Raw genomic sequence first — 24,236 nt, 5'->3', positions numbered from 1 at the left:
CCGACCTCTTCTTATTTTCATATGAATCGGAGTTCCTCCAGACACTTGTCAAAACAAGAGGATCAAAGAAGCCAGATTATTGAATTTCACTTTCAGATATATTGATGATGTTCTTTCCATAAACAACCCGAACTTTACTGATTGGGTTCCATTAATATATCCCCCAGAACAAGAGATTAAAGAAACAACAGACACGGCTTCCTCCGCCTCAATTTTAGACTAATATCTCGAATTTGACTTATAGTCCAGAGAATCTGGGGTTTAACCTCAAACAAATTGCAACAGAATTATTTTTTCATGAAAAACGAAGATTACAACTATATTATTAACATATCAAAAATCGGCAAAAATCGGACCACGGCAAAGTTGTATAATTTATGAGAATTAAAAAGGTAAAATTCTACTGAATTTCATGCAACGTAATGCGCGCCATACGTCAAAAGGGAAATAACTTGTACACTGCAACTACAATATGTCAACAAGCGGCATTTGTTTTTGACTTGGATTTGACCCAGTGGAACTTAAAACTGGTGAGTAACGCTTGACTATTATAATAAATGTATAAAAATAAATACATTTATCATGTTTTGAATCTTTAAAAAAGTATTTGTTTCCCCCCAGTTGCATTATTTTGCCGTATTCCCCCTTCACTTGTCATTTTCAATTCCATCATTTTTTACATTGATTTATTACAATAAATCATGTTTCCTAGTCTTGGAAATTGTTTTAAATGTATAATAACTGTTTACCAACGCTTTTCACTGAAAAAACGACATTTTATAGGGAGGTTACGTCAAAAATAAAAAAAGTATGGAACGCCGTTTGTGACACAAAGAATGAACGAGTTAAAACAAGTATTTGTATTTTCATTCCTATAAATGCTTTTGTAGTAATCTTTGTTGTTGTTTTTAAGTATCTTATAATGACCAGCTGTACGCACTGTGGTGTTAGGCGTTCTATTATCCTTGGTTGGCCGCCAGGAGTACGGTTTATGGATCATATATAACTTATGTTTAAATTGACCATTTTTTAAAAATTTTAACAGTGTGGATAACATTGTTTTTTACTGTTTACTTTGCAAATAAAATATGAAATACCTTTATTGTTTTTAATTAACCTATTCATGGGCTAATAATGTAATTTTACTTTTAATCAAATTAAATTTTTATATGGTTGTGATTGAAAAATCAAAACTTTCTGTTTCAGGATGAAATGGTGATCGAAGAGAAGTCCGAAAAAAGAAAGCAATGGTTATTTATCCGTTTATACCACTACTAGAGCAGCAAAATTGAGTGATAGTAAGTTTCATGCAAATATATATTTCTTTGAAGTTGAATGATGAAGCTTATTCTTTTTTATATGACCATCCGTATGTTTGCCCACGCGATCATGTTCACTGTTAAGCAATTAGAACATAATATAACCGTCAAACAAATTTTGAAAAACTGCAGAATTGAGTATTAAAACTAGCGAATTCGATTTGCATCCAGTTACGAACTACAGTGATTAAACATGACATTATTTTAATGATATCAATTGTAAAGTTTTATTAACAATGTGTAGAGCGTGAACTAAACAAATAATTCTTTTCTTTGCTTTGAAACTAAATTATATTCTTCATTCATTTCAGATGTCTGGAAGTAACTGTGTGATATGCAACGAACCTTTGGAGAATGGGCAAGTTCTGATAACGATAAGAGAAAAAGGTGCAAAAACAATCAATGAAGTAAGCAGCAAACATAGACATCAAAACGTATTTGTTGTAGCCGGCCAAATACTACACCAAGAATGTCGAAAAAAATATACTAATGCTAAAGAGATTCAGAAAATTGGTAAAGAGAATACTGATAACGATAGATTTGATCGACTAACGCGATCATCACAGTATTTTGATTTTAGAGAACACTGTTTGTTTTGTGGACAGTCAGCGCAAATGTCAGATAGAAAATATGGAATAGAAGTATATCCAGTGAGAACTTTTGAATTCCAACAGAAAATTGATGCAATATGCAAAGACAGAAAAGATTCATGGGCTGCTGACGTTTTGGCAAAACTTGAATATGCACAAGACTTACCTGCAGCAGATGCTATTTACCATCAGAAATGTAGCGTCAACTTCAGGACAGGGAAAAATATACCAATTGGTGGAACACCAGAGCAAAAACGAAAAAAGCAAGGTAGACCAGATCACACTGAAGCAAATACAGCTTTTCTAAAAACCATGGATTACTTGCTAGAAAATGAAGAAGACCAATTGACAGTAAACGACCTCGTTCATCAAATGACACAGTTTTGTGGAGATCTGGCATACACAACAGTACACATGAAATCAAAGATCAAAACACACTTTGGTGATGAAGCTTTTATTACCGACGTCTGTGGAAAACCAAATGTGGTCACTCTTCGTAAAACGGCATCTGTTCTTCTGCAAGAATTTCATCAGAGTCAAAAAACTTCCGATCCTGAAACAGAAAAAAGAGATATTATCAAAACAGCAGCTAAACTGATCAAATCTGATATAAAATCAATGGAATTTTCAAGGGCGGTGTATCCATCACCAGCTACAATAGCATCTTGTGAGGAAAACATCGCATACTTACCTGACAGTCTTAAACAGCTACTTGGTGGAATATTTTCTGAAAAAGATTGCGATCTTAAAGTGGCAGCCATTGGCCAGTCTATCATGCAAGCCACAAGACCAAGATCTCTGATTGCCCCTTTACAGCTAGGTCTAGGAGTTCAAATGCATCACCATTTTGGTTCAAAATTCCTTCTCGATACCTTATACCAACTTGGCTTTTCATCATCTTATAAGGAAGTTCAAAAACACGGCGTGAATTCTGCTCTTCAAGGTGATGATTCTCCGCAAGACCTTGAAGGGAGATGTATTCAACACGTGGCAGATAATGTGGACCATAACATCAGAACACTTGACGGTCATGGGACATTCCATGGAATGGGGATAATAGCAGGCATCACACCAGGATATAACCACAAAACTATTGTGCAGAGATTAAATGTTTCGCTTGACGATATAAAACAAATAGGGAAAATCGATCTCCATCAATACAACTTTGACCGAACATCAAAACTTAGTTTAAAATTCGAATCACTTGCAGCGCAACAGTCGGGTGCGTTACCTGATAACATCAGTCTTCTCTGTAGTACTCTTTGGCCAAAGAAAAGGATTGGGTGGTCAGCAATGTGTAATTTAGTGCAAGATGGAGCATACCCTGGTAAATCGACAATTGTATTTTTGCCTATGATAGACCTTGAGCCGGGAAACCTTTCATGTATCTTTTCGACCATGAAGTTCGTATGTAACGAAGCGTTTAAGTACAGAGCTAATCCTATGCTTACATTTGACCAACCGCTTTATTGGAAAGCTCTTACAATTATTGACAACGAACCAAAGGACAGCGACTTGAAATCGATAGTTCTTAGATTAGGAGGTTTTCATCTCGAAATGAGCTTTCTTGGTTCCATTGGTAATATTATGAGCGGATCTGGACTTGCAGAGCTCATGGAAACTGTCTATGCACCTAACGCTGTTACGCATATGTTTACCGGAAAGGCAGTTGCGAGAGCAGTGCGTGGTCATTTCTTGATTTACAATGCTTTAACTTCATTATTGTTGTGCGAACATTTTCATGTATCTTCCACTGTCTTGAAAGATCATGACACTGAAAATGTAGAACATCTTTCTTCTCTTGAAGACTCTGAAATTCACAATGAAAACACTTTTATCCAGGATTTAAATAAATTGAGTTATATTTTTGATGAAATCCTCGAACGACATCTTCAAGTAGACACCCTTGATCAGAATGAGGTATTGAGAAAAATACGCGACAGTATATCAACTTTTAGAAAATCACATATCGAAAACCGGACAGCTCAACTATGGTTTCTATATATGGATATGGTGGACTTGCTGCGTAATTTCATCAAAGCTGAAAGAACTGGAAACTGGACCCTTCATCTTCAAACCATTCAAAAGATGTTACCATACTTTGCTGCTGCAGGACATAACTTATATCTAAAATCTGCGTATGTTTACCTGCAGCAAATGCATGGGTTATCAAGAACAAATCCTGCAATAAACGAAGCTCTCATGTCAGGCTTCCATGTGATGAGAAGAAGTGATCGGTTTTGGTCAGGTTTATCATCGGATCTGATCATAGAGCAAGTTCTGATGAGATGCATTAAAACAACTGGAGGTCTCACCAGAGGTCGAGGGATGACAGATGCGCAGAGATCATTGTGGATTTTGTCTATGCCACAGTGTATTCAGATGAATGAGGCCATGCAACAAGTAACTGGTGTAAATTTTGAAACGAGCGAACAGCACAAAGAAATGTGCATTCCAAGGAAGGTACGGGATACCAAAGACACAACAACCTTTCTTGACTTTCTTGGAGAAAGAAGTCCATTTTCTATCGATAAAAATCTGAGGAACATCGAAACAGGAGCAACTGGCGACAGCAACGTAAATTCTGACAATGCACTGGTCATAGGACACAATATAATATCGTCAATGGAAGGTAAATGTATTGACGAGTTTGTATTCAAAAGAAAAAACCAAGTAACAACTCTATCTTCAAAATTAAATATCAAAGTAGATAATGAAGAAATATCTGTCGATCCACAATTGTTGTTTCAACGACTAGTTACTACTGCTAATACCATGTTTCCAGATGTATCTCAAGTCTTTAAGTACGAACTAAGCGCTGTACCAGCTGCTTTGTTTGAACCGTCTGGGTTGATGCGACAGGCACAGAAATCAACATTGGCAGATGAAATATGGAACACGGGAAGTTGTGTATTTTCAGATGACCTTGGTACCGATGTTCGCCACGTAATCGACGGTGGTTCCTTGATACAGCGAATCCCATGGAAAAAAGGTGCGACATTTGCAGAAATATGTCAGTTATACATCGACCATATTAATAACAGATATCCCATTCCAATAATTGTCTTTGATGGGTATGGTTCCGGACCAACGACAAAAGATCATGTACATGAACGGAGATCGAAAGGTGTGACTGGTACACACATCTCATTCAAAGATAGCACACCGTTTAAATCAAAGAAGGAAATTTTCTTAGCTAATGGAGAAAACAAGCAAAACTTTATCAATATGCTTTGTAATAAAATGGATAATGAAGGATTTATTTCTCTTCAAGCTGCTGCTGATGCTGATGTTCTTATTGCATCAACTGCTGTACGATATGCATCTTGTTACCCTACCGTTGTCGTTGGTGAAGACACTGATGTTCTCATACTACTGCTTTTCCATGCAGAGGAAAATTCTAAACCATTGGTTTTTCAATCCGATAAAATTCGAAAGTCTAAAGTATGGGACATTAAAAAGACTAAAGAGTTGCTTGGAAATGAAATAGTCGATTTGTTACCATTTATTCATGCTATCACAGGGTGTGACACGACATCTAGACTTTACGGTATAGGGAAGAAGGAAGGACTAAAGCGGTTGCGTGAGAATGCCTTTTTTAGAGAGTTAGCTTCAGTATTTTTAAAACAAGATGCAACGTCAGATGATGTTATACAATCAGGACAGTCAGCTCTTGTTATATTATACGGAGGTGAGACAGGAGAAAGCTTAGACCAGTTACGCTACAGAAAATTTAACCATAAAGTTCTTACCAATTCTTTGTCTTGTGTACATGTTCAGTCCTTGCCACCTACCTCAGAAGCAGCGTCTCAGCACTGCAAGCGTGCATATTATCAGATCCAAGAATGGACAAATGACTCTGTCCATATGTTAAGTCCATCAGACTGGGGATGGGTTCTACAAGGTACATCACTTTGTCCAATTAGAACAATTTTGCCTCCAGCTCCAGATAATTTATTGCACGTGATTAGATGTAAATGCAAATCTGGTTGCGATACACGCAGATGCACTTGTAGAAAAAACGGTCTTGACTGTAGCTCAGCATGTAGCGAATGTAAGGGACTGAACTGTTCAAACTGTAAAGTACTTGAGATTCATGAAGACGAGGACGATAGTGACATTTAATTCTTACATATACATGATTGGTTGGTGATGTGACTCTATAACATTTAAGCAAAAACTTTGAACGAAATTTTGCTTTTATAAGATTTATTTTTATGACAATGTGAATTCAGAAATATTGTATTTGGTCTCCCTCTTCTGTAACTTTTTTTTTTTTTATTCAAACTACATTAATGTGTCAAAATAATGAATACGATGTTTCTGTTGAAGTCTATTCTTTCTTTGAGGGATTAAAATTCTTCTAGTTAATATTCGAGATGATTTTTTTTTTAATTTTTAGGTTTATAAATTTTCCAGTTTTCAGCGATTTTCTATTTAAAATCAGCGTTTTTTCTCCAAAAAAAACTTACGGCTATGCATTTTTAAGATTTCATCACGATAATACATATAATTGCAAAGTTTCCGAAAAAAAATAGGGACTTCGAGTAAAAATTTAAAAAAAAATTCATTTTTTCCAGTTTTCAGCGATTTTCTATTCAAAATCAGCGTTTTTTGGAAAAAAAACCTGAAGACTATGCATTTTTAATATTTGATCACGATGATACATATGATTGAAACGTTTTCTGAAAAAAATAGGGACTTTGAGTAAAAATTAAAAAAAAAAATCATTTTTTCCAGTTTTTAGCGATTTTTACATAAAAATCCCCATTTTACCCCCAAAACACCAATTTCCCGTGGTCTGTGAAACGCCGATTTTTAATATGTCACTAACAGGTATCCAATGAAACAAAATTGATATAAATTATTTCTGTTGCAATTACTTTGAGGTTGAGCCATTTTTCACCTCAGATTCCCTGGACTATTATACAGTCATCTCAGTACCAGAATTTATGACAAACGAGACGATTTTATTTTTGAAATTATAAATTTTCCCCACCTTAGTAGCAATATACCAACTTCACCTGCATATGGAATATATATTTCCCAACTTATTCGATATTCAAAAGCTTGCAGCTCCTACTCAGACTTTGTAAAACGTCATCAGTGTCTGAGTAGAAAGTTGATGAACCAGGGGTATGTCAAAGAACGTCTCTTCCTTTTTCTAAAAAAGTTCATCGGAAGGTACCAAGACCTTGTTGATAAATATTCCGTATCAACTTCTCAAATGTTACACGATGGTCTTGATGTATAGATTCTGCGTACTGATGTTGTTTATCATCTTAACAACGTGTTTTGTTGTTCTTTCATTTGTCTTTGTTCTATTATTAATGTTACTTTTACTGTTGAATTGTTTTATGTGATATCCGTTTGACGTGGCTCGGTACTTGTACATCTCGTCAACGTGCTTGTATCAGCTTTCATTTTTTAGTGGTTTGTTTTGTATATGCAACTTTTTGTATTTCTTTTGTTCTTATAACGTGACTCTGTACTTTTAAAGATCCCGTCAGTATGATATTCTTCTATTATATGTCATTATGATATATTTCTATTATGAAGTACTATATACGTTGAACCACAAACGTCTAAATCATTCAATCGCGTAGTGGAATCAACTGTTTTTAAATTCTTATCAATACTATATATAACATTTAGACTAGTTTAAATCTCGGTCTATTTCTGAAATTTATTCTTACATACTTTTGATTTTTTTAACCCTGTATGCTAACATTGCCTATGTTAATTTTAAAATTGTTTGTATGCACATTGAACGACAAATGGTTTTTTTTTCTGTGCAAACTTTTTTTTTCGCCTGGGGCGAAGAACAATCTATTAATTTAGCGACAAACCGAAAACAATTTTTTCTTTCAATTTTAGCATTACATATAGTGGCAGCTGAGGGTGAAACAAACAATTTTTTTTTCTCGGGGTCCAAAACAAATTCTTTTTCACCAAAACCTGGAAACAAACTTTTTTTCCAAAAAAAACCATAGCTCCCCCAAGAAAATCAAATGGTTGCTGCCTAAAGTGTTCCTTTTAGAATTGTTATACGATGATGACTGATGTACCCATATTGAGACTATTTTATTTATTTTGTCTGTTTAATTAACGCATCAATGTAAATATAACGGAATTTGATGAGACTGTTATTAAAGTGAGAGGGTTAGCGCTATAGAACCAGGTTTAATCCACCATTTTCTACATTTGAAAATGCCTGTACCAAGTCAGGAATATGACAGTTCTTGTCCATTCGTTTTTGATGCGTTTTGTTATTTGATTTTGCCATATGATTATGGACTTTCCGAAGTGATTTTCCTGTAAGTTCAGTATTTTTGTGATTTTACATTTTTTTCACTACAATAAATTCTGCTTTGAATATAAATAAACTCATCATAGATACCATGACTAAATTTAGTATACGCCAGACGCGCGTTTCGTCTACAAATGACTCATCAGTGACGCAGGAATCCAAAAAAGTTTTAAAAAAAAGGCCAAATAAAGTACAAAGTTGAAGAGCATTGAGGACCCAAATTCCTAAAAGTTTTGCCAAATACAGCTAAGGTAATATATGCCTGAGGTAGAAAAGCCTTAGTATTTAAAAAAAATCAAAAAATTGTAAACAGTAAATTTCTAAATATAACAATATCAATGACAATTCATGTCAACACAAAAAGTGTTGATTTGAATTTAGCATCATTCTTCGGATTAATTAGTTTCACCTGGCAAGTACCAAGTGGTTTTATTGTAGTGTTTTTGTACATTTTAAGGACTTGGCTTGTTTTCTTTAATTCTTTAATTCCTGATTTTTTCAGTGCATTGCCATTTATAATGTTACACGTTGCACCACTGTTTAATTGAAATCTGACTGGCATGATTGTGTAACCTACAATGTTCATTGTTGCGTATACATGACGGCTATTCTTACCATCTACAGTGTTGATCGGTACAAGGGTAACTGCTTTGATTTAAAAAAAATCATCACTGTCGTAGTCTTCTGATGCATGATCATCTGACAAAACATATTTTGTCTATGGCCCCACGAAAGCAACACAAATTTGGACCCAATGAATTAAAACGAATCCACAGTATTTTCATACCAACCTGAGCAGATGATATATGATGTAATTGTTGTACTTGTTCCATTTCCTGATAGAATCAACGTGCTGTATAGCACTGCTGGAAAGATTGTAACTAAAGTTGTTTATTAATCATAGTTGCAGGTTTATATCATCAATCTGTAGTTTTTTTCAGACAGTTTTGTTACTAGCTATCAAATGAAATCACCATTATGTATGCATGAAGTATATTATTGTACTTTTTTTTTATGTATACTTACTTCTCAGTCAATTGGATTTATTGACTTTATGATGGATAATTATATAGCTTAAGTATGCCAAAAACAACTTGATAAGCTTATTTCTATTATTAAGCTATAACAATATGAATGTGCTGACACTATACATGTAGAAGTGTGTATTTCAATGGTTGCTGTTTATCATCATCATCTTTTACATAAGGCGATTCCGACAGGGCCGCAGTACTCTTGATCATCTTGTTCGATTCGAATCATTTGTCCGTAATGGTTTTGCGAAAAATGAACATGTGGTGTCGGTCTTTTTCGACCTTGAGAAGGCCTATGATACTGCATGGAAATATGGTATTTTAAAAGATCTATTTGATATGGGGTTGAAAGGCAATATGCCTAATTTTATTTCTAATTTTCTCTCTAACAGACAATTTAATGTTAGAGTTAATTCGACCATGTCTGATCTGTATGATCAAGAGATGGGTGTCCCTCAGGGCAGTATTTTATCTGTTACATTATTTAGTCTTAAAATCAACAGCCTTGTTGAAGTTTTAAAAAGTAATATTGAAGGTTCATTGTACGTTGATGATTTTTTAATATGTTACAGAGGCAAAAATATGAATAACATAGAAAGACAATTACAATTATGTCTTGAAAGAATTGAAAAATGGGCCTCGGAAAATGGTTTTAAATTTTCCACGTCAAAAACGGTCGGGATGCATTTTCGTAACAAAAGGAAATTGCATCTTGATCCAGAACTCACTTTGTACGGCAACCCAATTAAAATGGTTGATGAAACCAAATTTCTTGGGTTAATTTTCGATAAAAAGTTAACCTTTCTACCCCATATCAAAATGGTAAAATCAAGATGTTTAAAAGCTTTAGATATTTTAAAAGTTGTCGGCAGCACTGACTGGGGTGCTGATCGCAACATTTTACTTAATTTATATAGATCTCTAGTTAGATCTAAACTTGATTATGGCTCTATAGTGTATGGCTCTGCAAGGAAGTCCTACATACAGATTCTTGATGCTGTGCATCACCAGGGTTTGCGTCTCTGTCTTGGCGCATTTAAAACCTCACCAGTTGAGAGTGTATGTAGAGGCTGATGAGCACTCACTCTCTAACAGCTTGGACTTCAATATGCTGTCAAACTAAAAGCCTATTCAGATAATCCTGCCTACAGCTGTGTTTTTAATCCGATTTATGAAGATATTTTTTCAAAACATGAAAATAAAATTCCTCCGTTAGGTATACGTTTAAAACCACATTTAGCTTCTTTTGATTTAAAATCTGTTGCTCAAGTTAAAATTTGCAAATGTCCTCCATGGGAACTTCCCAAACCAAAAATGATATTTGATCTCCGTGAACACAATAAAAATAAAACAAATCCTCTTTTAATTCAGCAACACTATGCTGAAATTAAAGCCAATTATCCAGATTTTTCAACTGTCTATACTGATGGATCAAAAGATGGCGACAGAGTTGCATCTGCTGCTGTCTTCAGGGACAGAGCTGCAACTCTCCGTTTGCCATCTGATGCATCCATCTTTACTGCTGAAGCAGAAGCAATAATTTTAACTTTGAAATTTATTGCTTCTTCAGATAAATCCAAATTTATTATATGTTCTGATTCACTACCTTTGATAACTATATTCATGCTTACAAGCTATACAAAATACTAAAATTAAAAACCCAACAATTCTCCAAATTTTATATGTAATGAGGAATTTAAAAATTCTTCTGAAAGAAATAATAATTCTATGGGTTCCGAGTCATGTAGGAATCCTTGGAAACACAGCTGTAGACCTTGAGGCAAAGCATGCCCTGGGTGACCCTTTATCTAACTGTGATATACCATATACTGAATCTATTAAAATCTTAGAGAATATGTGTTTAATATTTTAAAAAATGAATGGAGTAAACAAGATGATAATAAATTACATGAAATTAAACCTAATATAGGTAAACCTTTTAATAATTTTATTATCATATTGATTTTTATTTGTAAATAATCAATTTGCTTTAGTCTAGAATTTTAGTATATTGAAGGACTTTTTGTCTTATTTTAAAAATATGCTTCAAATTGTTAAAATATTCGAATTAGCTCTCGCCGCGATATAGCCTTTTTGTGCTAATGCGGCGTAAAGCAACCAACAATCAATCAATCAATTTTACATAAGGCAATTTAGGAGCTTTATCTTTTTACCATGGTATATGAAGGGGTTCATTGTTGAAGGCTATATGCTAACTAATAGTTGGAAATTATAATGTTATTTGGTTGATTATGTATACTTGACTCATTGGCAATCAAACCATATCTTATTATCTTATGAAGACAGATTTTTTTTGTAACATTTTGATTCTTCTTTATGAGAAATAATCAAAATATATTTACTTGTAAAGATAGTTATAGTTTTCAATACTTTCAAATTAAGAGATGAATTTGTAGTTCGATTGAATTATAGATGGCAATATGTAAACAGGAAAGAATATTATAAAGTTGTTTTAACAATTTATTTTCTGTAACATATGTACAATAATGTAAACAAACATTTCTTTTTATCCTGCAATTGGGTGTCCTACTATACAGATACAGCCCTACAGATATCGTTATGCTGTATCTGTATACTTTACAGATATCGCTTTAAAGCTCCGCCCACTGCCGGACTGAGTATTGTTTGAACCTGTGTGACCTGAGAATGTGTATTCCAGTTGCATTCCAATGACGATGACAATTGTCGATTTCAAAACTTGAATGTGTATGATTGTGTTACAAAATCAACCATGTCAATTTCAGCATGCATGTTCAGTGAATGTCAAGTCTGAAGCGTAGGACAATTCGTACACCTTTGTTTCAAATTTGACAATGTTTTGTTATTTGTTTTTACTGTTGAAATTAGTTATGTTAAAATAGATAATTATTCACCTTGAGCGATGTATTATTGTTCACCATTCGAGATTCTTTTTTTGCGAACCCATCTTCAGCGTAATGTGTGATTTTGATATTACTACGCGGGCCTCAGTGGATTACAAATCGAAAATAAATGCTTAATATGTTAGTTTTTGTGTCTTTCAAAACACAAATAATATACAGAATTAATTGCAGGATAAAGACAATAACTGTTTAGTGTCTTTAAATATCAGCTGTATTTTGTATTCGGCTCGAAACAGGTGTAGTAGCTCGCTGAAAGCTCGCACACACCTTGTTTCCTAGCCTCACCACAAATACAGCTGATATTTAAAGACACTAAACAGCTGTTGTCTATGTAAAGTATATAATATGTTTACATGCATAGAAAATGTTATTGCACCTTAACATATACGGATGGATTATTGTTATGACATAATGTTAACTATTTGCTTTACATTATGCATAAGAATGTATATTAATAGTAAAAAAGTAAATACAAAATATAATGTTTATGGAAATGGCATTTTATCAAAACAAAAAGATTTTCTGTATGAGTAAAGCATGAAGAAATTTTAATTTGACATCTTTTTCAATGTTTGAAAGCAAAACATATGTTTCATATCAAAAGTACCATAAAAATCAATAACTTTTAATTATGAAAACATAATTTCAACAATAAAAGTGTATAAAGACATCAATAAAGAAGCAAAGTGAACTGATCTTTTACAAAAACTATACAGGTAAATGATTAAAGAAATGTTCTATATTATTTTCTACTATGACGTAGGACATATCCAACATAACCACAAAACAAATTGCAAAATATGGTAGTTTTGTTGTAGTTTTACTATATGATACTATTGAAAATAATTATTTATAGCACTATTATAATAGTAAAGGAATCATACATAACAAAAATGGCACCGTCATTTAAAGAGTGACTAGTGCCAAATTGGTAGTGAATTATAGAAAAGTAACAAAAATAAGCATGGAGTTATATGACATAAATGATTGACACTTGAAGAAATCACTACCACCAACTTGGTAGTGAATTATATAACTGTTAACTCTAACTTAGCTTTGAGTTATACGACATCTATTATTTGGCACAGAAAGGAGTCACTACCGCCAACTTGGTTGTGAGTTTGTGAACTGTGAACTATAACTAAGCATTGAGTTATATGATATCAATTATTTGGCACAGAATGGAGTCACTACCGCCAACTTGGTAGTTAATTATAGAACTGTGAACTGAAACTTAGCTTTGAATATGACTTAAACTATTTGGCACTGAAAGGAGTCACTACCGCCAACTTGGTAGTGAAATATACAACTGTGAACTCTAACTTAGCTTTGAGTATGACTTAAACTATTTGGCACTGAAAGGAGTCACTACCGCCAACTTGGTAGTGAAATATACAACTGTGAACTCTAACTTAGCTTTGAGTATGACTTAAACTATTTGGCACTGAAAGGAGTCACTACCGCCAACTAGGTAGTGGATTATACTATTGTTAACTATTACTTAGCTTTGAGTATGACTTAAACTATTTGGCACTGAAAGGAGTCACTACCGCCAACTAGGTAGTGAATTATACTATTGTTAACTATTACGTAGCATTAAGTAGTATGACATAAATTACTGGCACAGAAAGGAGTCACTACCGCCAACTTGGTAGTTTATTATAACTTTTAACTATAACTTAGCATTGAGTAACATACATAATTTATTTGGCATAGAAGGAGTTACTACCGCCAACTTGGTAGTGAATTATATAAATTAGCATTTACTTATATTACATAATGTATTGGCACTTTATACATGGTGTCATGGTCTCAAACTTGGCAGTTAATAATAAATATTAATTTCTTTTGGCACTTTTTTGTAGAAGTAACTTATACAACTTTATATCTGTGAATAATCATACTATGTTTAGATTAAGGGACTCATTTGGTAGGTGTCAGTGCACCCAACTGTTGTGTTTATTATAATATTTCATATTCAGCACTAAAGTAGCAATAACTGCAGTCAACTTGGCAGTGGGTGTTATAATTCTTACAAGTAACTCTTGTATAAGAGTATCTGCACTCAACTTGTTTGTTAGTTATATATTTTCTTAATTGACACACCAGTAAAGAGAGTAAATGATCTTAACTTGACACTTAGTATAACAAGCTATATTTTAATGGTGTTTACAACAATATATGTTTGTTGTATATACTGATGTTCATTATTTCTTATTTATGATATATATTGACAGGATCTATAAACTAATTAGACAAGTCATATAATTTTGTATCAAATGGTATTATAATAGGATAAGCTGCACCTTTCTTGCAGTCATGTAACATTGCATCAATTATGGCACTCTATTGAGAAGAAAATCATGTCCCACATAATTGTGACTAACAACAATAACAAATATATTAAAAACAAAATGAAAAAATGTGTAAATTATTTAGAAAAGTTAACAGAATATATTTTGTAAAATTGTTTAAAAAAACATTAACAGAATAAATTTAGAAGACTGTCTTTATCAAATCTTATAGACATGTGAGTAGAGAAAAGTTGCAATAATCACAATATACTGATATTTTTTTATATAAACAAAACATAATATATTCTTTTACATAAAAAATCATAACAGCATTCACATTTCAACATCTATATACATAGTTCTTTACAATACACCCATCATATGTATAACCTTTATGACATTTAATTCAATTTGAGTTCTCTCCCTTGTTTTCCAATAATCACATGTTCTTAAAGAATGTTTTTTAATATACAGTATAGTCATATACTTTGAAAACATAATCATTGGATACAGATTAAGTCCCTGCTTGAATTTTCATAAAATGGGATAACTCAAGAACAATTAAATTGATGGTATCTAAAAATTAAGCTTGGTAAAATTTAGAAAACTGTCGTAACTAGATCTTATAGACATGTGAATAAAGATCACAATACACTGATTTTTTTTTATTAACAAAACATAAAATACTTCTTTTACATAAAAAACCATAACAGGCATTCACATTTCAACATCTATATACATAGTTCTTTACAATACAAACATTATATTTATAACCGTTGTCACATATTCAATCTGTTTCTTATTTTCCAATAATCATATGTTCTAAACGAATGTTTTCCAATTAACAAATTAAATCATATAAATTATCAATATTATCATACAGATTAGGTCCCTGCTTGAATTTTACACCAAAATGGGTATAACTCGAGAACAATTAATGTGATGCTATCCAAAGGATTAAGCTTTTTTAGTGCAATAATCAACCCTGGTTATAAAGTTTAATGTTAAAAGATAAATAGTTTGTAAAGTTGACTAAAGAAAAGTGAGAAAGTTTAAAAAGTCCTTTTTTTTCTAAAGCATTGAATTGAAAGCCAGATAGGTCAGAATATGGCATTTTGCTGGTATTTTACTTATCTGCTGAGTTTCAACCAAATTTGTAATAAAAAGACATTGAGTGCAGTTGTTGACATATAACATAATCAAGTTGGACAGGTAAAATGTCTTTACGAAAATAATTATTTAAGATCTATGTTGGAAACATTTTTCCTCTGTTGGCAATTTAAAAAACCAATGGATATTTACCCATTTACATTATAATATGTGGGAGATGATTTTGTAGTCATCACTATTTTATCAAAAAACATTCTATCAAACAAGACTTTTACTGTTTATTCTACTTCCTTCTGAAGTGCCTGGTACAATCTCTGCCCTTACAGAACCTGGTAGGATGTTGGACATGCTTATGGTTATATCTTCTTCCTAGTCCAAGATGAAGAGTGCCTCAACAAGATACCTGGCACAGAGATAGTCTTTTATATCTCCACTCTCATCTGTGCACACTAGGAGAACATCTTCTTGCAAGCTAAACCCTTCAACTGTCAGCATTTCAATCTCTGCTGGAGCTTCTTCAGTCTGAAATATAATAAGGAGCATATAAAGTTATACTTACATGTTTAAACAGGTAGCTTTTCATAAGTTGATTTTGTCACCATGATAAGATTTAAGTTTTCTTTTCAAAGCATACTTGTTAATATCTGTGACATTTTGTCTCTTGTGGAGAGTTATCTCATTGGCAATCATACAATTTCTTATTTTTTATATACACAGTGTTAGACATGTAAGGCATATTGTGATGAACTTCCATAGGATTTTATAATTGGAAAATATCCTTATAGTTAGATAGAAAGTTGTTTAAGTAAAAATGAGTTAATGTACAGTGTTCTTTCAAATTACACAAATGCGAGGACTGTCAACTGAACACCATGTATGTCTAGTCTTAGAAGGTTGAAATAATATTGGCTAAACTTCTTACTGTGATTGTGGTATTGGAGAGACTATTAAAGCAGGTCTCATTCCTGAAGTAGTTCGTCTTTACATTTGCAACACAAACATAAGACCCCACGGTCAATGGCAGTTGTGTATGGTTCCTCCAAAGTGTTTTGTTTCCCTCTACACTTTTTTCTCGGATCCAGAAAAAAATATATACAACAAAAATCAGCGAAAGGAGATGTGGTATGGCTGTCAATGAGACACCTATCCACAATAGATAAAAATGAAGTAAATGTTAGAAATAAATAGGTCACACTACCCTCTAAAAATGTGTTTAGAGCCTAAACATCAAGCTAAAAATATTTATACGTGTTATGCATTTGTAAACATTATTGAGTGATTGTTAGTTGCTTTACGCATTTGTAAACTAGTTCGTATTCTAAATACTTATACGATCCTCTCATAAACGTGTAAAGGAAAGTGTTTAAAATTTAAACATTTAACCCTAAATGTATTTGACCTGACAACATGTTTTGGTACTGCCTCTTATCAACAGAAATAAAACATTTTCAGTTAATCACATCAGAACTTAAATACTAGTAAGACTAAAACCTCATTAAAACTCAATATATATTTGTTTTAACATGAGTTTAGTGTCCCATAAAACACAATAAATCATCATAAATGAAGAGACCAAGGCATCAAAGATAGTCAATAGAACGTTTTGTGTTCTATCCAGTTGAAAACCTTGCTGTGAGGCATGGTTCCTGACATCAGAATCAAAGAGCTGAATAGCTCTGAGGGGAAAGACGTCCCTTGTTTCTATTTTTGTTAGAGAGGGGGGGGGGGTATCGTTTGATAGTTTTCATATAAAGAATGAAAAAAAGAACAGCTAGAAACATGTAGACAGGTTGACAATATTGAAATCAATTGTTGTTTAATGTAATTTCGTTTCTTTAGTTTAGGATTCAATTTGGACCAATGGAAGAGATCTGCATCTTCTAACTCTAAACATTCAATTAAAGTTGATAGTTAATTATCTAAAATTCAACTAGTTGAATTCGGTCATTTAACAACAACTACAATATTTTTTGAAATCTTAATAGTGTACGACTAAACTGGAGGCTAGGGCCATTTTCCATTTCTTGTGACAGTACTCTTAAGATTTTTAATTTTTTTCTCAAGAAAATTAGGACTGAAAAATTTATTCAGTTTTAAATTTCCATTGATAAAGTTCCCAGTTAAGACTCTCATCACACGGGTACAGGTACTAATAAAAAAAAACAGTATGAGTAATGTAAACTGTGAAGCTTGTTTCCAAATCCTACATTTTAAAATATTTGTAAAATTTCATGAAAAAATATGTTTAAACAACAAAATGCAACATTTGAAATTCAATTTTTTCTTGTTACCATTACAATGATTATGTTGGTACAAACAATTTAGATTTAATGGAAGACTATATATAGCTACTTATCATATACTAAATGTTACATTTTAAGTGTTTATTTTAGTGGATAATTACTCATAAATTGAGGTGCTCCTGGTTTGGAAGAAGATTCTCAAAACAAAGTTTTGCATAAAAAATGAAAAAACGATTCTCTCCCCAATCTCATGTAGCCCTTGGACTTTGTTTACTTTGAAAATTGATGACCTACAAATTAAAGTATTGCATATTGATGTTTGAATTATCTACAGCAAACATAATTATGTTTATTGATTGATTGATTGTTGGTTGCTTTACGCCGCATTAGCACAAAAAGGCTATATCGCGGCGAGAGCTAATTCGAATAATTTTTATAATTTAAAGCATATTTTTACAATAAGACAAAAAGTCCTTCAATATACTAAAATTCTTTACTAAAGCAAATTTATTATATACAAATAAAAATCAACAGTAAAATAACGTGATAAAAATTAAATCGATTTAAATATAATAACATTCTTATATTCTATAATAAATTCCAATTTCTTTTAAAAAAGCAACAATATTTGTAAATGGAACATTATTCAATAGATCATACATATTATTGACATTGAAATGCTTCTTACGAATATCAGCAAAGTCAATACAATTAATTAAAACATGTTTAATAGTATACTTGCAGTTGCAAGGTACACATTGTGGTTCATCTTCATTTTTTAAAAGATACTCGTGTGTTACTCTAGTATGACCAATACGACATCTAGTAATAACACACTGATCTTTTCTGCACATAATATTATTAAAAGGTTTGCCTAAATTAGGTTTAATTTCATGCAATTTATTATCATCTTTTTTACTCCATTTATTTTTCAATATATTAAAAACATATTCTCTAATATTAGATTTAAAATCAGTATATGGTATATCACAGTTAGATAGAGGGTCACCCAGGGTATTCTTTGCCTCAAGGTCTACAGCTGTGTTTCCAAGGATTCCAACATGGCTCGGAACCCATAGAAATATTATTTCCTTAAGAAGAATTTTTAAATTCCTCATTACATATAAAATTTTGAGAATTGTTGGGTTTTTAATTTTAGTATTTCGTATAGCTTGTAAGCATGAAAGTGAATCCGAACATATAATAAATTTGGATTTATCTGAAGAAGCAACAAATTTCAAAGCCAAAATCATTGCTTCTGCTTCAGCAGTAAAGATGGATGCATCAGATGGCAAACGGAGGGTTGCAGCTCTGTCCCTGAAGACAGCAGCAGATGCAACTCTGTCACCATCTTTTGATCCATCAGTATAGACAGTTGAAAAATCTAGATAATCGGCTTTAATTTCAGCATAGTGTTGCTGAATTAAAAGAGGATTTGTTTTATTTTTATTGTGTTCACGGAGATCAAATATCATTTTTGGCTTGGAAAGTTCCCATGGAGGACATTTGCAAGTTTTAACTTGAGCAACAGATTTTAAATCAAAAGAAGCTAAATGTGGTTTTAAACGTATACCTAACGGAGGAATTTCATTTTCATGTTTTGCAAAAATATCTTCATAAATCGGATTAAAAACAGCTGTAGGCAGGATTATCTGGGCTTTTAGTTTGACAGCATATTGAAGTCCAAGCTTCAAACGTCTGTCAGAGAGTGAGTGCTCATTAGCCTCTACATACAGACTCTCAACTGGTGAGGTTTTAAATGCGCCTAGACAGAGACGCAAACCTTGGTGATGCACAGCATCGAGAATCTGTATGTAGGACTTCCTTGCAGAGCCATACACTATAGAGCCATAATCTAGTTTAGATCTAACTAGAGATCTATATAAATTGAGTAAAATGTTTTGCGATCAGCACCCCATTCAGTGCTGCCGACAACTTTTAAAATATCTAAAGCTTTTAAACATCTCGCTTTTAACATTTTGATATGGGGTAGAAAGGTTAACTTTTTATCGAAAATTAAGCCAAGAAATTTGGTTTCATCAACCATTTTAATTGGGTTGCCGTACAAAGTTAGTTCTGGATCAAGATGCAATTTCCTTTTGTTACAAAAATGCATCCCGACCGTTTTTGACGTGGAAAATTTAAAACCATTTTCAGAGGCCCATTTTTCAATTCTTCCAAGACATAATTGTCTTTCAATGTTATTCATATTTTTGCCTCTGTAACATATTAAAAAATCATCAACGTACAATGAACCTTCAATATTACTTTTTAAAACTTCAACAAGGCTGTTGATTTTAAGACTAAATAATGTAACAGATAAAATACTGCCCTGAGGGACACCCATCTCTTGATCATACAGATCAGACACGGTCGAATTAACTCTAACATTAAATTGTCTGTTAGAGAGAAAATTAGAAATAAAATTAGGCATATTGCCTTTCAACCCCAAATCAAATAGATCTTTTAAAATACCATATTTCCATGCAGTATCATAGGCCTTCTCAAGGTCGAAAAAGACCGACACCACATGTTCATTTTTCGCAAAACCATTACGGACAAATGATTCGAATCGAACAAGATGATCAAGAGTACTGCGGCCCTGTCGGAATCCACACTGGATATTGGCTAATAGCCCATTGGATTCCAGGAACCAAACAAGGCGATCATTGACCATCCGTTCGAGTGTTTTACAGACACAACTGGTAAGAGCAATTGGTCGATAATTAATAGGATCCGTATGATCCTTACTTGGTTTTGGAATAGGCACGACGGTTGCAAGCTTCCAGATTGATGGTAAATCACCAGATTCCCAGATGTTATTCATGAGCTGCAAGAGAGCTTCTAGTGAGGAATCTGGCAAGTGTTTTAAGAGTTGGTAGTGAATATTATCAGGCCCACAAGCTGTATCATGGGCTTTTGACAGAGATGTTTTAAGTTCTTCAAGAGAAAATAGTTTATTAAAATTTTCACCATTTTTTGATTTAAAGTTTAATTTAATTTTTTCTTTTTGTTTTTTAACTTTTTTAAAGTCTTCTCTGTAGTTGTTACAAGAAGAAGATTTCGCAAAAGTTTCACCAAGCTTGTTGGCAATATCCTTTTCAGATGTTAATAAATCATTGCCGTCTTTCAAATGTTTTACAGTGGCTTTAGAATTTTTACCTTTTATTTTATTTACCATATTCCAAACTTTTGTCATCGGAGTGCGAGATGTAATCCCCGAGACAAATTTTTTCCAGGATGTTCGTCGGGCTTGCCTACAAGTCCGCCGTGCCTTAGCGCGCAAAATACGGAAATTACTCAAGTTTTCCGTCGTTGGTTGTTGACTGAACCGTCTTTCAGATTTTTTACGGTCACCTATGGCTTGATCACAAGCGTCATCAAACCATGGTTTGCTGGGATATTTAGGATTTGCCGAGGTCTTAGGAATAGTTCTGTCAGCAATTGACGTTAAAACTGTATTAAAAGTTAAAGGATCATGTACAGTCTCAAACATCTTTGACTGAAGTTCCGCTTGACAGAGATTCTCAAACAAGGACCAGTCCGCTTTGTCAAGTTTCCAACGTGGAACTCTCTGTTGGGCAGAAGTAAAAAGATGTTCAAGTACTATTGGAAAGTGATCACTTCCACATAGATCATCATGAACACGCCATGAATAATCCAGGAGCAGAGAGGGATCGCATATAGTGATATCAATAGAAGAATAAGACCCGTTTCCAGGATGAAGATACGTATTAGATCCATCATTAAAAATGCATAATCCTTCTTGAGAGACAAAGTCCTCGATGATCTTACCTTTGGCATTATGAGTCTTGCTTCCCCATAATGGATTGTGAGCATTGAAGTCGCCCATAAGTATAAATGGTGAGGGTAATTGATCAGTGAGGTTTTTGAGTTTTGCTTTATCTATAATTGAATTGGGTGAAATATATATCGAACATAATGTAATTGTTTTGTCTAATGATAAACGAATTGCAACTGCTTGCAGATCCGTGGTGAGTTGGACTGTGCTATGAATGATGTTGTCCTTCACAAAAATGGATGATCCGCCTGCAGCACGTTCATCTACTTTAGAAAATGTGCTATACATAATGTATCCTTTTAAAGATACATTGTCACTTTCTTTTAAATGAGTTTCTTGAAGACAAAATGCAATAGGTAAAAATGACTGAACTAGAAGTGTTAACTCGAGAAGATTTATTTTAAGACCTCGGCAATTCCATTGGATGATATTTGTCATTATTTAATAAACGAAGGGCGAATGCTGTCGAGTTTGCCAGCATTCTTATTTCTCTCACCCTTAGATTGTGATCTTTCGGGTGGCGGAACACTTTCGATATGCATTTCAGTTTCTTCGACAAGTGTTGAAAATCTGTTGTGCGAGGAGAGTCGTCGATCTCCAGGACCACACGCAGCTGGTGTTACTCCGCCTCGACCCCTACCCCGCGACCTCGAATCAGAAGACTTCTGAGAGGATGAACATAATTATGTTTAAATTAAACAAATACGATTTTTCATTAGTGCACAATCTTTGAGAATGTCTGTCATGTCTGAGACATGTGACAGAGTTGTCCAGTCACAACTGGAGATTTAGAAATTTTCAGCTGGAGTTTGTGCCTCATAACTGGAGATTTTTTTTCGACGTACGCAATGGTTTTTTGGTGTTTAAGTGCCAGTCTGCCTAAGAATCAGGCAGTGGTGAAAACATGACAAAAAAAACCCCACCCAATTTGACATTGATTTCAGTTTATAAAATGTAGTGATGCACAAAAATAACATTCATTTCTGTTCTGGTAATAGAAGATACAATTTGGTTGAAATGCACTAGAAATTAACGAATAAGGGGAGATAACTCTGTAATTTGCTATCATTAGAACCAATTTTCTAACCAAGTTATTTGATATTACCAGACACACACAAACTAAAGACCAATTATTTTTAACTCAGGATGATGATAAGTATTAAATAGCATGATTAGCTTGGTGGTTTTTTTCTGATCATGTTTTGATGTTTACCTAAATTGCCTGATTCTTACAAAGACTGGCACTTAAACTGCATATTTTCTTTTTTTGTTAATGATTCTATAACTCCATAGCCATTTTTACTTGATAGAAATAGAAGATAAGGGTTTTTTTAAAGATTTATTTTATATAAAGTTCAAGATAGAGTGATTAGCCATCATATATAGTTGGTAAAAAGTATCTCTGCTTAAGCTGACATTGTCAATTATGGTACCACTAACTGAACAGTGGTGTTGACTTGATAAAGTTGTGAGCTTTCTGGTGGGTTTGCTGTATCCATATGTTTGGTCAAGTCATTAGGGTCACCATAGTCAGCTTTGAAACAAGTGTAGTAGGCATACATATCATATTTGAGATCATTAAGACATTTGTCTTGAGGTTTAGTAATATAACTGTTCAATGTTTTAAACAGCATCACAAAAAAGTCGTTGTTTATACAACTTTAGTTAATCCATTGTCAGTATTTCACTTTAAATCATCCAGGCATGTGTCCTAAACATGCTAGTTGATCACCAGGTAATTGCCAATACTCTTTTATTGCTGTTTATACAGTCTAATCCTTAACACCTTCATAGATAACTCGAGGCTATTTACCTTTTGACATCAGAACAGTTAAAGGAAACTTCCGGTTTTCTCGGACTTTTCCTATATGAATTTTGAGTTTCTCGGACTTTTTTCCTGTCAGTATCAATTTTGTAAACAAAAATTTCTGCTGAAAATTTTTCGAGGTTGACATTCTCAAATTTCAAATTTTAACAGGAGGGACGGAAGAGGGTCTTAAAAGCGGGATATTTTGATTCCCGCCGGAAGAATCACATGTAATCATTCAATGATTTAAATAACCAGTGAAGGATATCCCTGCTTCAACGTAGTGTGGCATTCCAACAATGACGTCACTATAAAATATAATGTAGGTTGGATATATTTAGAATATCTCGTCGTACTGATTTTTCCGGATTGTAAAAGAAACATAAATAGTGTAAAGGAGAGCTTAATATACGATAATTTCGAGAGAAACAAACGGGAAATGTGTAAAAAAGTGTTTAGAGTCAATCTATTCATTTGTGTCTCCCCTTCTCATCAATCTCAGTAAGATTTGTTGGGTGGTTTTCCACACTATAAAAACAATATGAATGATGTGAGGGAATGTCACTCTGGTCAACCCCATTGGGGATTGACGGCTTGAAGCCGTCTTTCCCCAAAAATGAATGAAATATTGTCTACTGGACGTTAAGTAATCAAATATAAATCCTCACCTTTCCGTGAAGAGTTCACAATTAATAGTTTTTTAAAATTAAAAGGATTGAAACATCAAAAAATCAGAGTTGAACAAAAGCTATGACATTTGAAGAAAAAAATATTACAGGCATGCAGAAATACAGAATTAACACGGCAGAAACAATCAAACGAAGAAA

At 33.3% G+C, this 24,236-nt stretch overlaps 1 protein-coding gene across 3 annotated transcripts; it reads left to right on the top strand.

Annotated features, from left to right (window-relative positions):
- Positions 1–247: 247 nt before the first annotated feature.
- LOC139495588 (uncharacterized) lies at positions 248–6,836 on the top strand. 3 transcript variants are annotated; one of them, XM_071283864.1, is made up of 3 exons: positions 416–530; positions 1,207–1,298; positions 1,631–6,836. In XM_071283864.1, exon 3 carries the CDS (start codon positions 1,631–1,633, stop codon positions 6,032–6,034), a length of 4,404 nt encoding a protein of 1,467 aa, XP_071139965.1. In that variant the 5' UTR covers positions 416–530; positions 1,207–1,298; the 3' UTR covers positions 6,035–6,836. The 3 variants fall into 3 exon arrangements, with proteins under 3 accessions (XP_071139963.1, XP_071139965.1, XP_071139964.1); XM_071283863.1 differs by having other exon boundaries at positions 1,207–1,250; positions 1,631–6,830; XM_071283862.1 differs by lacking the exon at positions 1,207–1,298 and having other exon boundaries at positions 248–530; positions 1,631–6,830.
- The last annotated feature ends 17,400 nt before the right edge of the window (positions 6,837–24,236 follow it).

This window comes from Mytilus edulis, chromosome 11 (assembly GCF_963676685.1).
Source record: "Mytilus edulis chromosome 11, xbMytEdul2.2, whole genome shotgun sequence".
Taxonomy (NCBI): domain Eukaryota; kingdom Metazoa; phylum Mollusca; class Bivalvia; order Mytilida; family Mytilidae; genus Mytilus; species Mytilus edulis.
Note: the sequence above shows the minus strand (reverse complement) of the source record. Positions and strands in the feature narration are given on the sequence as shown.

Excerpts from the sequence above, each read along its gene's own strand:
- LOC139495588 (XM_071283862.1), top strand. The coding sequence starts at position 423 with ATGCGCGCCATACGTCAAAAGGGAAATAACTTGTACACTGCAACTACA. Across the intron at positions 531-1,630 it reads CCCAGTGGAACTTAAAACTG|ATGTCTGGAAGTAACTGTGT; the intron begins GTGAGTAACGCT and ends CATTCATTTCAG.